This window comes from Electrona antarctica, assembly GCF_951216825.1.
Source record: "Electrona antarctica genome assembly, chromosome: 19".
In the NCBI taxonomy this organism is placed as follows: Eukaryota; Metazoa; Chordata; class Actinopteri; order Myctophiformes; family Myctophidae; genus Electrona; species Electrona antarctica.
In genome coordinates this window covers 7,358,565-7,372,412 of record NC_136800.1, presented here as the reverse complement: position 1 = coordinate 7,372,412, position 13,848 = coordinate 7,358,565, and the positions used below count along the sequence as shown (strand labels likewise).

General features: G+C 45.1%; 1 protein-coding gene across 2 annotated transcripts in view; it reads left to right on the top strand.

The window, feature by feature from the left end:
* The window catches only part of cdh2 (cadherin 2, type 1, N-cadherin (neuronal)), a 73,061-nt gene that overhangs the window by 48,670 nt on the left and 10,543 nt on the right, over nucleotides 1-13,848 (top strand). For both annotated transcript variants that reach the window (XM_079530190.1, XM_079530191.1), the window contains exons 4-12: nucleotides 3,273-3,434; nucleotides 5,083-5,238; nucleotides 6,326-6,470; nucleotides 7,290-7,462; nucleotides 8,641-8,778; nucleotides 9,620-9,805; nucleotides 10,890-11,143; nucleotides 11,666-11,808; nucleotides 12,883-13,116. In XM_079530190.1, the coding sequence (XP_079386316.1) occupies nucleotides 3,273-3,434; nucleotides 5,083-5,238; nucleotides 6,326-6,470; nucleotides 7,290-7,462; nucleotides 8,641-8,778; nucleotides 9,620-9,805; nucleotides 10,890-11,143; nucleotides 11,666-11,808; nucleotides 12,883-13,116 (1,591 nt within the window). The remainder of the gene's footprint in view (nucleotides 1-3,272; nucleotides 3,435-5,082; nucleotides 5,239-6,325; nucleotides 6,471-7,289; nucleotides 7,463-8,640; nucleotides 8,779-9,619; nucleotides 9,806-10,889; nucleotides 11,144-11,665; nucleotides 11,809-12,882; nucleotides 13,117-13,848) is intronic.

Here is a 13,848-nt window from a genome sequence, read left to right as displayed (position 1 = left end):
ATGGAGGCCAAAACCTCATGCTGGCCGACATGTAAATATATTTGACTGGAAACAAGCATTTATTTACAGTTCCTTCGGCTATGGCGTGCGTGTCTTTTCCATTAGTCTGTCCCATTTGCCTTGATTTGATTGTAATGAAATCAGGGATTGAGTTTCCCCCTATCTTGCATGTTTATGAGGTCAGGAGGAGGAGCGGTTATCTCTCTCACAGAAAAATGAATGTCATGAATCATCATGCATCTCATAATCACATCAGCGATTAGATTTTGTTTTTATTAGCACCATGAATGCCTCGGCCCCAGGGAAATATTCTAATCAATGACAGCTAAACAATAAACTCATTAGCATGGGACTGACCTCCCCTACTCCAGCTGCTGCTACTGTAAGTTCAACTTCACTGCAGAGGTCCCTTAGGAGCGGTTGCGGAATTTAATGTGAAAGCATAAGACACACGTAGTCACGTATAGTATACGCAGCAATCCCTGGCCCTGCCACACTCTTTCACCCAACACCATCCTTCAGCAGCCTCCCATTACTCCTAGTGTCTGAACTGAATTAGTCCTCCCATGTTTTTAAGGCCAAGGACACCATAGCTGAGAGAGGTATGGAGCAGGGACCCCCCCCCCCCCCCCACCCCACTACATACGGCTATTGCAGTGGTTTTCAAACTGTTGAGCCACTGACTACCATTTTTTTTAAAGATATTTTTTTGCGGCTTACGCCTTTTATTGGTTTTTGAAGGGACAGACAGTAGGCTGACAGGAAACGGGAGAGAGACGGGGGAAGACACGCAGTAAAGGCCGTGTCGGGCTCGGGAGTCGAACCCGCGGCACACTGCGACTGGATCACCAGTCGGGTGCCCAGACGGTTACGCCACCGCCTGGGCCACTGACTACCATTTTGATGACATTTAGCATCGCATACCCAAAACGTAGGAATATTTTGTCGTCGTTGGATAACATTTTGACCACAATTCCATGCTGTACTGATATTGGTGCCATTAGGAGAGATAACGGGCAAACAATAATTGAACTCTTGAGAGTGTAAAATGAAACCAAATGGACCCATTTGGTTTCTCGAGAGTTAAAGATCTATAAGGGTCCATTTGGTTACCAACTCTCCATCATTTAGCTGGGGACCACCTGGCACTCCCTCAAGGACCACTGGTTGAGAACCACTGGCCTATTGTATAAAACTGTGTTGCAGATTGATCATTTTCATAGATTTCTTAGATTGACTTCTTTGACAGCACTGTCACCAGTTTATTTTCAGACATTTAACCACTTGAACCCTCAATACTTTAGTCAACTTGACATTTGGCTCTGTACTTGGGTCTGCTGTTTTTCCCCTCTACATCAAATCTCTTCGCCAAAAGTTCATATAGATATCTGATATTAATTTTAGCTGCCCCACCCCCTTCCTACAGAAACACATTGTAACTTCATTTTAACCATGTTCGATTCATCGGAAACACCCATCCTTTTTTCTGGTGACTCATACTGCCCTCCAAATATGTGAGGTGCCCATGTTTGTTTTATTACTTTTTCATTTATTTATTCCTTTTTATTCTTTCCCTGATGCTTTTCATTTTCCAAAATAATTATTATTTTTTTTTTTTTTTAAAGTAAAATTAAAAAATAAACACAGGCACCGATCTCACGTATTAGGAGGGCAGCATCAGTCACCAGAAAAAAAGGACGGGTGTTTTGATGAATCTGTCATGGTTAGCATCGAGTTTGAAGATGCAGTGGGTTCGAAGGGGGCGGGCAGCTAAAATCAATGACATATCTAAATACTGAATCGAGCAACTTCAAAACTGTCTGGGGTGTTCACATAAGCCTGAGTAGACAAAAAGTGGAATATCCCTTTTTTTTAATGTAAAAAATAAATAAAAAATGGCGGACCCCCTGTAGTAAGACCCCATAGGGGCCCCCAAACCCCCTGTTGAAGATCCATGCCCTATTCAGAAGATGGAGGGGTTTTTGCACCATTTTTGCACAGACCTCCAGCACTGCAGAGATAGATGTGTGCTGGGCTGAGCAAAACCAGCCACGTCATTCATCATTCCAGACACAGGTCGCAAATAATTACTGCTCTCACTCGTGCCCATTTTAATAGGGTAATAGATATCTCTGAAGCGTGCTCCTTCGCTATCTGTCCGCTTGCCTCTCTGCATTTCAAATGTGCGAAAGCAGTATAATCGGATTTCAAACATGATTAGTGGAGGCACTCCGACACCTCCCCAGATCTTAGTGGGTCATGTCGTAAGGCGCCAAATTCTTAATTAATTTCGGGTTTCCTTTCCACACTGAAGTTCCCGCTACTTTCTAGCATTTAGCAACAGTGGCGGGAGGGAAGGTTTCAAGGTACCTTGTCGTATGTGTGTCTTTCTTTTCTCGAGGTGTGTGACGACGAACGGTGCCACGAGAACTACAGCTGTCATTCGCTCAACTCTGACAAGTTGTACATAATGTTGTTTCTGTAGTCGCTGCTTTCTGGCCCTGTGTTGTTCAAGGTTATTTTAACTTTGGCTGGCACTGCTTCAGTCCTCTCCGTCTCTGGAGCAGTGCCGGCAATTCTCGCCATCTGGGTGTTTAGTGTCTAGCTTGCAGGTACCATCCTCCTTTGTTTCAGATCTCATTCATTACAGCCAAGGGAGGGTGGCAGATCCATTATGGAAGCCTGCGTGTCTGTGTGGGCATGTTTTATCGGGACGTGAGAGTGGGGTCTGCCATTTATGGCAATCTGTTTTTCCGTAATATTGGGTGGGAGGGGGGTGTTGGCTGCTGCAGTTGTGTGCCACCAAAGAATTTAATACACTTGCTTAAAGGCATATTATCACAACCATTACTTGCACAAAAGGCCACAAAAGGAGTCTTAAAAGAATTGATTGTAGGAAACAACACGCAATTTAAGATTTACTATTTCATACCATTGCAATAGGATTGGCAAAAATGCTCAGCTTTATGCACCAATCAAGCACTATGTACATTATTTTATTTATTTTGTACGTACTGTACATGACAGTACGTCATGTAATTTATTGTTATAGTAGTAGTGCTTGGTGTGAATGGCCTTTAAGGGTAGGCATTAATCAATATTCGCTGCCAATAACTTATTGTAATTTAGCTCATGCATTGCGTCAGCCTTTCTAAGGTTTCTATAAGGTTTGATTACCACACCTGACCCCATACCAAAAAAGCTTTTAGACTCAAGCATGTCGTTGTGTTGTATGGATCTGATTTCTAAAATGTTGTCATTTCCTCTTCCAGGATGTTGCTGACCTTCCAGGGACGCCCCCGACTTTGAGGGAAATAGCGTTCCCGCCACGACAAACAAACAGCAAGCTCCAGCGCATGAAGAGAGACTGGGTCATCCCCCCAATCAACGTCCCGGAGAACTCCCGAGGGCCATTCCCACAGGAACTTGTTCGGGTAAGACAAATCTCAGACAGGCACTCATATACAGTACGTACGTGCACACACACACACACACACACTGTGCGTTGCTCTAGCCTCCCCCGCCTCTCCCACACTCTTTCAAACGCATATATACTTCCACGTCCAACAAAAGTCTCAATATTTACCACCCGTTGCTAAAGGTCAGGACACTTTGCTCACGATGTTTATCTGTTCCTTCGGTACCCAGCGTTACTTTAATACACAGTGGAGTCTAAAGTGCCCACCGGTGGGCTGTTACCCCACGTTGTCTGTTGAGATATTATCCTCCTTTTATCATGGCTCAAGGACACTACTGGCTGGCACATCCATTCCCTGGTCGCGGCAGGGTGTGGGCGGCCCGACAGCACACCAGCAATCCTTCTCATGTCTGTTAAAGAAGTAGATCCCTTCTCACCATAAGCTGACTTCCTGACTGACTGCTAAGTCCTGTATATACCATCTGTATGTATTGTATTTAATCCAGCCGTATTAAGGGGGGGATGTTTCTGGGCTTTAATGGATGATGTGAGGGTGAGGAAATCGTTTGCTCAGCGTGGCTCCAGGATGTGAGGAACGTACGCGGTGTGTCTTGGCTTACACGGCCGGCGAGGGGGATCGACGGCGGTATAGGCGAGACGGAACTGCTTAAGCACAGTAACATGGTAGAAAAAGCGAAATGCACAGCGGGGTGGGAGCTGCTGGGTCCTATTTTATTTTTTTAATCACTTGTGCAGCACCCATTGTCAGAGTACTTAGTGCTGTGCTGTTACAGTATCCCTTATCGGAGTACTCTGAGAGGCCAGTCAGCCATTCTATGGTGCACCATGATTGTGCATCTGGGCAAAAACATTGACACAGACAGACAGACAGACTCCTGGATTTATAAATAGATACCATCATAGACATATAAGGCTAGATGGAGCAAGGCAGAGAGTCTCTGGCGTCGTTCACCGGAGGCCATCTTGCTACAGTGAACCTTTCTGGTGCGTTCTGTGGTAGCTGGTGATCGATCGGCTCAAACAAAAATACTCTTTAACTCGCTGAAATCTTGATCTATTACATAACGTTATCAACGTGGCTTTGATTCAGATTGGTTATCTGCTTAATGTTGTTTTTAAAAGTCCATGAAAGTCCATTATGAGTATGCAGTATCATCTGACGTTTATAACAAACCAAACTGTTTTAAAAACTGGTTGAAAATTGCAGGCGAGCCATCTAGTCTTTCCTATACGCACGCACGCGCGCGCGCACACACACACACACACACACACACACACACACACACACACACACACACACACACACCACTATATACAGGTCTTACTACTACTTACTACTGTTGTGTATCCATTATTAATTATTGCCAGAGTTCTTCAGAATAAAGGCGCTAGAGTGGCAAGCAGATGGGCAGATCTTACTCTGAAAAGCCCCGCCTTCCATTTCCCCGCAAAACTGGGAGGTATGATGTTATGATCTCTCCCTAGCAACGAGAGCTGTCAAAAAATTGATTACAGCGATCCCGTTTTATATCATTAAAAAGACTCTTATACACGTCCAAGTCACATCCCGGTTTGATTAGAAAAGACGTGTATACACAATTTTAGCATCATAGGTGTTAACTCTCAACTGTGCCTGCACACAGATCCGATCGGACCATGATAAGAACCGCTCCCTGAGGTACAGTGTGACTGGGCCCGGCGCCGACCAGCCTCCCACCGGCATCTTCATCATCAACCCCATCGATGGAGAGCTGTCCGTCAACAAGCCCCTGGACAGAGAGCACATCAACAACTTCCATGTAAGTCTCTAGACTGTGTGTGTATATATATATATATATATATATATATATATATATATATATATAATTTAAAAAAAATAACATACTGTACAGTGTACAAGGTTTCCACCCGACAGCAGTGAGGTGAACACTCGTGGTTTTGGCACCAGTGTTCCAATGTCAAACAAACCTACTTCTGTGCCTTTTCTGAGCTAAAGTGTTGCCCGCGACAATCTCTTTGTGAATGTTTTCCCAGCCTGCTTTTATCTGGTGGTATGGTATGTGTGCTGGTCTGGCTGCATGGTGAGGATTGTACATTCCAGTCTGGCCTGTTGGCCTCGGCTCAAGGACCCCACGTAGCCCAAACACTGCAGCCCCCATATGCACATACTAGTCCACACATAGAGGCTGGGGCGTGCCTGGGCCGTTGGTCCTTGAAGAAATCTGACTTATCCGTCTGAGAATTTAAAGGATTCTATTCTTTCAAAAAAGGCTGTATGGCTATGAAGTATTATTCTCAGCTCCAGACAGTGTCTGGTGTTTGAATAAAAGGGAAACTTTAAAATGCAACTAAAGGGCTTTGCAAACGGGGAGCGATAAAACGTGCCTATAGTTCATTTTCAATGAGACCTGCGTTTTTGCTCTGAGAAGTCGCGGTGTGACAACGCAAGCGTATTTACGTGAGCCCAGTCCCGTGCATTTGTTGCGCGCGTGCTCGTTACGTGCACACGCCCGCGACTCACCAGACCTGGATTCTATTTAGCTTTTTTTTTTTACGCTTGCGTTGTTGTGCCCCTCTTCAACACACCTGGAGGAGACCTGTGTTGATCCAGGCAACAACGCCTACATTCCTCGCTTCACGTTTGCAAGGCTTTTATGCTTGTTGGGTTTCGTGTGTGTGTGTGTGTGTGTGTGTGTGTGTGTGTGTGTGTGTGTGTGTGTGTGTGTGTGTGTGTGTGTGTGTGTGTGTGTGTGTGTGTGTGTGTGTGTGTGTGTGTGTGTGTGTGTGTGTGTGTGTGTGTGTGTGTGTGTGTGTGTGTGTGTGTGTGTGTGTGTGTGTGTGTGTTATTCGTTTATTTATGTTTTTTTTTGTATATCCTTTTCCCAGCTGAGAGCTCATGCGGTCGACCTCAACGGAAACCAAGTGGAGAACCCCATTGACATTGTGATCAATGTGATCGACATGAACGACAACAGGCCAGAGTTCATCCATCAGATCTGGAACGGCACCGTCCCTGAAGGTTCCAAGCCAGGTAAGACAGTGGTTCCCAAACCTTTCAGTCCGTGACCCCAAAACATACAAAATATGTTTGCCCGGGACCCAAACTAGTGAAAATAGCAGATCTACAAGCTCACAACTTGTCACTTCAAGCCTCGTTGTGAGCTTGGAGATCGTCTTTTTTCACAAATATTTGTTCTAATTTATGGAATTTCTTAAAGTTTTTCTTTCATTTCTTCATGACATTACTGAAAAGAAATCATTGGATTTTGTTATGAATTCATGAAAAGTTTAGCTTTTTTGGAATGTTTTTTTTAATATATATATATATATTTAGAAATAATAATAATAATTAAAAACCAAATGTAGGAAACAAAAACTAAGGGGACCCATAACAGTGAGATAAGACGACCAGTCCAAGGCCAGGCCAACCAACCTCCAGCTCTGCTCTGCTAGTGTACTGTAGTCTGAGTAATCCAGCTCTACTTTCCGTCACAGTATTAACGGATCACATAGCGCTGATGGCACTCGCGGGTACAGCTGCTTTGTTAAGGTGGCTGCCGTTAAGTATTGATGTGATCTATGCCATTCTTAAACCTTACGAGAAGTACTCTGGCAGTGTATAATACGAAGGTTTAAAAATCTGGAGACTCACTCCCTGCACCGTTCCAATTCTAATGCCTTCTTCATTGCCAAAGTATAGTGCATTAAGTGTAGCTAAATTTGATACTGTACTTGACTGAGAGACCAAAGGAAGTGCGTGTGTGCGTGCATGTCTGTCTGTCTGTCTGTCTGTCTGTCTGTCTGTCTGTCTGTCTAATTTCATTGTCATTTGTGTCATTCTTTCCTTCAGGGACATTTGTCATGACTGTAACTTCTGTTGACAAAGATGACCCTAAAACAGCCAATGGAATGCTGCGTTACAAGATCCTCTCCCAGAACCCAGAGAGCCCGACCTCTAATATGTTCACCATTAACAACAAGACGGGAGGCATCATTACAGTGGCAGCAGGCCTGGACAGAGAGGTTGGTGTCTCTCTCTCTCTCTCTCTCTCTCTCTCTCTCTCTCTCTCTCTCTCTCTCTCTCTCTCTCTCTCTCTCTCTCTCTCTCTCTCTCATTAAATTCCTCCCTCCCTCGTATATTTGAGTTCTATTAAAATGATGGGTTAATGAGAGTTTATTCTCATTAGCACAGCCATCCATGACATGAATTCATTTTCTTTTTGGTTGTACATAATAAAGTATAAAAATGAGTATAAATAGATTCAGGCACTTCATACTTATTTACTATTACATGGTGGCCACCTTTTTTATTGCACAGCTGTGTGGGATGTGGGGGGGGGGGGGAATACCAAGAGGTAAATAAATATATAAAGCGAGAGCCAGTTGGTGTAATTCTGGTGAGAGCAATCTGGCTAGGTTGGCTGTTCAATCACTTCCGCCCTGGGGCCGCTGTTAGATGTCCGGCAGTTGCCACCGTGAAAGTAATTTGCCCAGTTCTCATTACCTCGCAACTGGTCCGTCACCTGAGTGCCTTTTAATGTGAAAGGAGTCATTTGTTACCTCCAGATCCCCCATCATGCATCATCATGGGCCACAGAGCGGAGGTGTCTCTTTCACACGTGCAATCATAACGCCTCAAAACCCTCCTCCTGTGGGGGAATAAAGCGTTATTGGGGAAAGCTGGCATTAGTCATCGCAATTAGGTGGCGACTGGCGAGCAAATCACAAATTGAAAGCTGTGTACATTGATTGATATTGTTTTTTTCAGAGACGGGGACTAATGTTATCAGATATAGAAACTGCATGTTTTAACACATTGAGAGCCCACGCAAAACTGCCCAAAATCACTTTCACCTAGAAAATCCATTCACATGTTTTATAATTCAGCTGACTGTGGAGACACATGCTGGAACTTTTTACTTTGAAATGTTTTATAGTTTCTGAGTTATTTAATTTAAACGCCAAATGCATTATCAATGGCGAAAACACACACTTTGACAGCACGTGTTAAAAAAAAAGTGTTTTGATTTTTCAGATTTTTTTTAATAAAAATAAAAACAAATATATATAGATTTTTTTTTTCAAAGACGTCCACAGACGTCTTGGGCTATGCACGTGCGGTAATACCCAGGACGTCCACAGACGTTTTGGGCACAAAATGTGTTAACATGGTCTGTCCGTTTCCTTCCCCCCTCCTGCAGAAAGTGCCCACGTACACGCTCATCATCCAGGCCACCGACATGGAAGGCAACCCCATGTATGGGCTCTCCAACACTGCCACCGCCATGATCAAAGTCACCGACGTCAATGACAACCCCCCAGAGTTCACGGTCGACACGGTAAAAATGCCACTCATATCTAACCCATTTTGGGCGGGTAGTACCCCTTTTGGTGTTTTAAACATTATGTTATAATTTATTGAAAAATAGCAGATCTGCAAGCTCATAGCGCGCCACCGAGTGGCGCGCTACGAGCTTGTAGGTCTGCTATTTTTGAAAAATCGTGAAAATATTTATTTCAGAAAACTGGAGGATTTAGAAGATTTTTTTTTAAATGTTGAGGTCGGGCCTAAATGGGATAATGGCAGATTTATACTTTGTCTTACAACGGTATATGCCACGCTGAAAGTGTGTGTATTGTTCTGATGCAAAAAGTACTCGCCGGCAATCTTTACATTGGTTATTTGTACATTTATACATTGGTATAAGTATAAATCAGGCTTGAGGCCTTGACGCAGCACCCGGACTCCCCACCTTCCTCCCTAGTGTGGCTATACACACACTCAGCCAACACTCGCACATTCACTTTTGCTTGCCTAGCATGTTTGGTGCCACGTCAACAACCCGGCAGCCAGCCATGCGTTCGCTGTTATAACCCCTCCGCTCCAAATGTTGACACATGCAAGCACTGTGATGGCAAGCAGCACTGTACGTCAGGGTGAATGAGGCACTTATGGCGGTTGTGAATAACCGAAATGTCTATTGCAATTGTTGTGCCATCAGTGCAGGGAGCGAGTGAGATGATCACGATGACATGATAAGTTGCCGTAGATAACTATTTACCTGGAATGGGTCCTGGTGGGGCTCGGTCACGGGTCTCTCGCTGTGTACTTTCTGCTGCCCCAGCAGTATCACTTAACAGCTCACTGTTGTTGACTCCGCTCATGCTTTATTCATGCAGTTCTTCGGCGAGGTACCAGAGAACCGGGTGAATGTCATCGTGGCCAACCTGACGGTGACTGACAAAGACCAGCCCAACACGCAGGCCTGGAACACCGTCTACAAAATCACCGGCGGCGACCCCACCGGCAGGTTCTCCGTGCCCACTGATCCCACCTCTAACGAGGGCCTGGTAACCGTGGTCAAGGTAAGACCAGCTTTCCAAAAGCCCACACGCCTGCCTGCATCTCCCCCGAGAGATGTTCACCTTGAATGTATGAGATAAATCCTTTATAATGCTGGTGGTTAGTGCACCACACCACATGCTGTAGTGAGCTGTGGTTTATGTGTGAATGAATATAAATTAAAAATAAATAGATGTTTTAAGACATACATACATGCATGCATGCATAGTTTGCATACATACTAACTGTACGTACAAACATACATACATACATACATACATACATACATACATACATACATACACTTTCTGCGGTAGTGCACACAGCAAAATGTTGGTTTCACTCCTTATGGGTCATTTTTTATGCTCGTAAGCCTGATGATCAATACTAGCTTCTTTCTATCGAGACCTGGTATTTAATCTAAATTCCATCATGAAACTTTGCTACACTCGAGGCATACAGTGGGAGTCACCGGGACGCTCAAGAGTGCAAACGCTCTGCAGGTTTGCACTCAAAAAGATTACCACGGAAGCCAAAAGGCATTTAGATAGTTTTTACGAGGGGTTGACAAGACTACAGACGTTCCAGCCTGTAGCTATCATCAGTGTTGTCAGTACACTGATGTATGCTGATGACGGCTGCGGGGTGGAACCTTCCATTCACTGTCTGTGGAAGGGGAGCGATGAGAGAGAGGCACACGAGGAATTCATAAGAGTCGGATGGGAAATCTGCTCATTGGCATACGCTGGGGCCAATTTGAATTTTCATTACAAAATGATGCCATTTGCTTCATTTAAGTGATCATCATCACAATGATGACGAGCTTGATTATGATCATGCATCACCATGGACTTCCATTCAGATTCTGTATTGTGTGGGTAGGGGTCATTCAGATTCTGTATTGTGTGGGTAGGGGTCATTCCCGTCATGAGCTCCTCAGCAGCGAGAGAATCTATCTTTATCGTTATGTCCCAATTGCACTTGATGGACATTTTCAGAGATTGTCACTTATTACTGACATTCTGACAGTGTCATTTTCCTTTTGTTTATCTTGCATCACATTATGTTCCGTCGCATTCAGCGTCCTCTATTATCTTTCCCCCGCAGCCCATTGACTACGAATCATTCAGGACATATGTACTGACGGTGGCGGCGGTGAACGAGGTGCCGCTGGCGCGGGGCATCCACTCGCCCCGCCAGTCCACCGCCACCGTCTCCATCAGGGTGCTAGACATGAACGAGAGCCCCTACTTCGACCCGAACCCCAAGCTCGTCAAGCTGGAGGAGGGAGTGCCTCCCGAGTCGACGCTGACCACCTTCACGGCGCAGGATCCTGACCGCTTCATGCAGCAAAACATCAGGTACTTTAGGAGGACTGGAGGTGGGCCATTGTGTCTGTCAAGGCACAGTGGAGCCTAATTGAAGCAGCATATTTTCAAAGGAAGCTCATGAAACCAATCAGCCAATCAGCGGCAGCTAGAGGCGGGATCAAGGCATACACAGTGCTGCCTTGATCCCGCCTCTAGCTGCCGCTGATTGGCCAGGCCGTTTGGTGGCCGGAGCATCAAGTCTGCCTGAGAGTTCCCAGATGGGAGCAGGAGGGGGGAACCCAGTGTACTCTCTGCTGCCCCATCTGGCGGAGTCAGGTTACATGAAACCAGGTGCAGAGAGAGAATATAGTCCCTTTTTTATGCCTGTGTTTATGCCTTTCCAAGGCAATGCTCAATACTCAGGATGTACTACGGTCGGATAAAGCTGTGCTAAAAAGTCACAATGATGTTGAATGTTGTTTTGAACCCTGAAAGTTCCTTAGCATTCACTGAAAGTGAACGCTAAGGATTATGAGCCTTTGTTTAATCGCTCATTCTTTTGTCTCCTCTCAGATACGCAAAACTCACGGATCCTGCCAACTGGCTGAAGATAGACCCCAACACTGGCCGAATCACCACGATAGCCGTTCTAGACCGAGAGTCCCCCTTTGTGAAGAACAATCTGTACAATGCAACATTCATGGCCTCAGATAACGGTATGTTGCTAACAGTCCAAAAATATCACCCTTTAATGCACCTGCCTGTAGGTTTTAGTTGTTTTAATGTGCCTGCCTCTTTTCAAAAGCCAACCCCACTGCAGGCTGTCATTGTCGGCGCCGCCGGGAACAGACAGAGTCATGTTTATGAAAGTAAACGTGGCACAAGGTGGCCTTGTGGCCAATCTTTTGAAGGTCTCTCTTCTACCCGGCACACCAAATAGACTGCTTTTGTTATTTGCCTTTTATACCAGCCACTGCTATATCAGTGCACCCAATCTGTGGAGGATTTCTTTTCCTCAGAGGCACAAAAGCAGCATCCATGCTTGAAGGGCAGCTCCGCGCCGAGCACTTGGCATGTCTGGTACGCCGGCTAGCTTTAGTCGAAGGTTAATGTGGTAGCGATCCTAGAACCACGGTGCAGCGTGCGGGCCATAGTCACCTCTCCTGCACTGACAGGACTTACCTCTGTTCAGGTTTACCCTGTTCTGTGGAGCGTGGATCAGGCCAATAAGCTTAAAAACTCCACCAATAAAGAGGTTTCTCAGCCTTAATGGGTCAGGATTGGATGACTAGCTCCTTTGAGCGTGGCCCGAATGGTAAAAAAAGCCTCTTAACTCTGTGAATGCATAGACGAGGATGCTGAGAGGAGGTGACAGTGGGCTCTGTCTGTCTTTGCCCTTTAGTATTCCCATCCCGTGGCCTTCGCCAGGGAGATATTCCTCAGGCACATGCATGTGTGCTTACGCGCACGCACGGACGCATGCATGCATGCATGCATACGCACGCATGCATACTCACGCGCGCGCGCAAATGCGCGCGTGCACACACACAATGTGGGTGTGCAGATATTGCCCAAATATCAGTCCGTCGCTCTGACTCACCCACCCCATTTGCGATTAGCTTCTCAGATCAGTATGCGGTCTTCGCCCACATGAACCCAATGTTTCAAGTGCCCTATTTTAATGTGGTTTCCACAGAAAAATACTTGTTTTGTGGTTTTGTGTTGCATTATACAATATTCTCACAAATATTTTTGTTATTTTGTCGTTATGTGTGCCCACGGGCATCCAGGCATACCGACAGCAACTGGCACAGGCACTCTTCAGATCTTCCTACTGGATATCAACGACAATGCACCGCGAGTGTCCCCCCAGGAGGCAGAGGTGTGCGAAAAACCAGAGCCCAATGCCATCAACATTACGGCACTGGATGGAGACATGAACCCCAACGCTGGCCCGTTTGCTTTCGAGCTTGCCCACAAGCCGCTTGACGTTAGGAGAAACTGGACCATCACAAGACTCAGTGGTACGTGAGAAGACACAAAGCACTATAGCAATTGGTTTATATTGTGTTGTCATTATTGTTATTATTAACTAGTAGCACTTTTTAAAACGGCAATGCGGTGATTCAAACTGGGTCTCCATCAAATTTGTACCTCTGAGCTAAAACAGAACACCCACTTGGTGAGGGGGGATATTGGGCTTATGAGTTTCAGGCAGCATCACCTGTCATCAACGAGTCTACACATTTCTCCACAGAAGAGAAGGCAGACAACAACTGCAGTTACAGTATATTGTATTAGCAGACTACCATTTGCAAGTTAAATATGACCTTAACCCATTTAGGCCTGACCTCGAAATTTTAAAAAAATCTTCTAAATTCTCCAGTTTTCTGAAATAAATATTTTCGCGATTTAAAAAAAATAGCAGACCTACAAGCTCGTAGCGCGCCACTCGGTGGCGCGCTATGAGCTTGTAGATCTGCTATTTTTCAATAGCTAAATTATAACATAATGTTTAAAACACCAAAAGGGGTTCCCGCCCAGAATGGGTTAAAACGACAACAAAACATAATCATCACCAATCATAATCATTTAATCATGGTTCATATTCATCCTTTGGATTAGAAAAACAACTGAGCTTTAATGAACATTGGTGCTTTTTACTGGCATTCATTTATTGAAAGATTGGTGCGTCTGTTATTCTTCGTTTAATTCGTGCTACAGTCTGGAGACGACCTGCAGTTGTATGTGGCAAT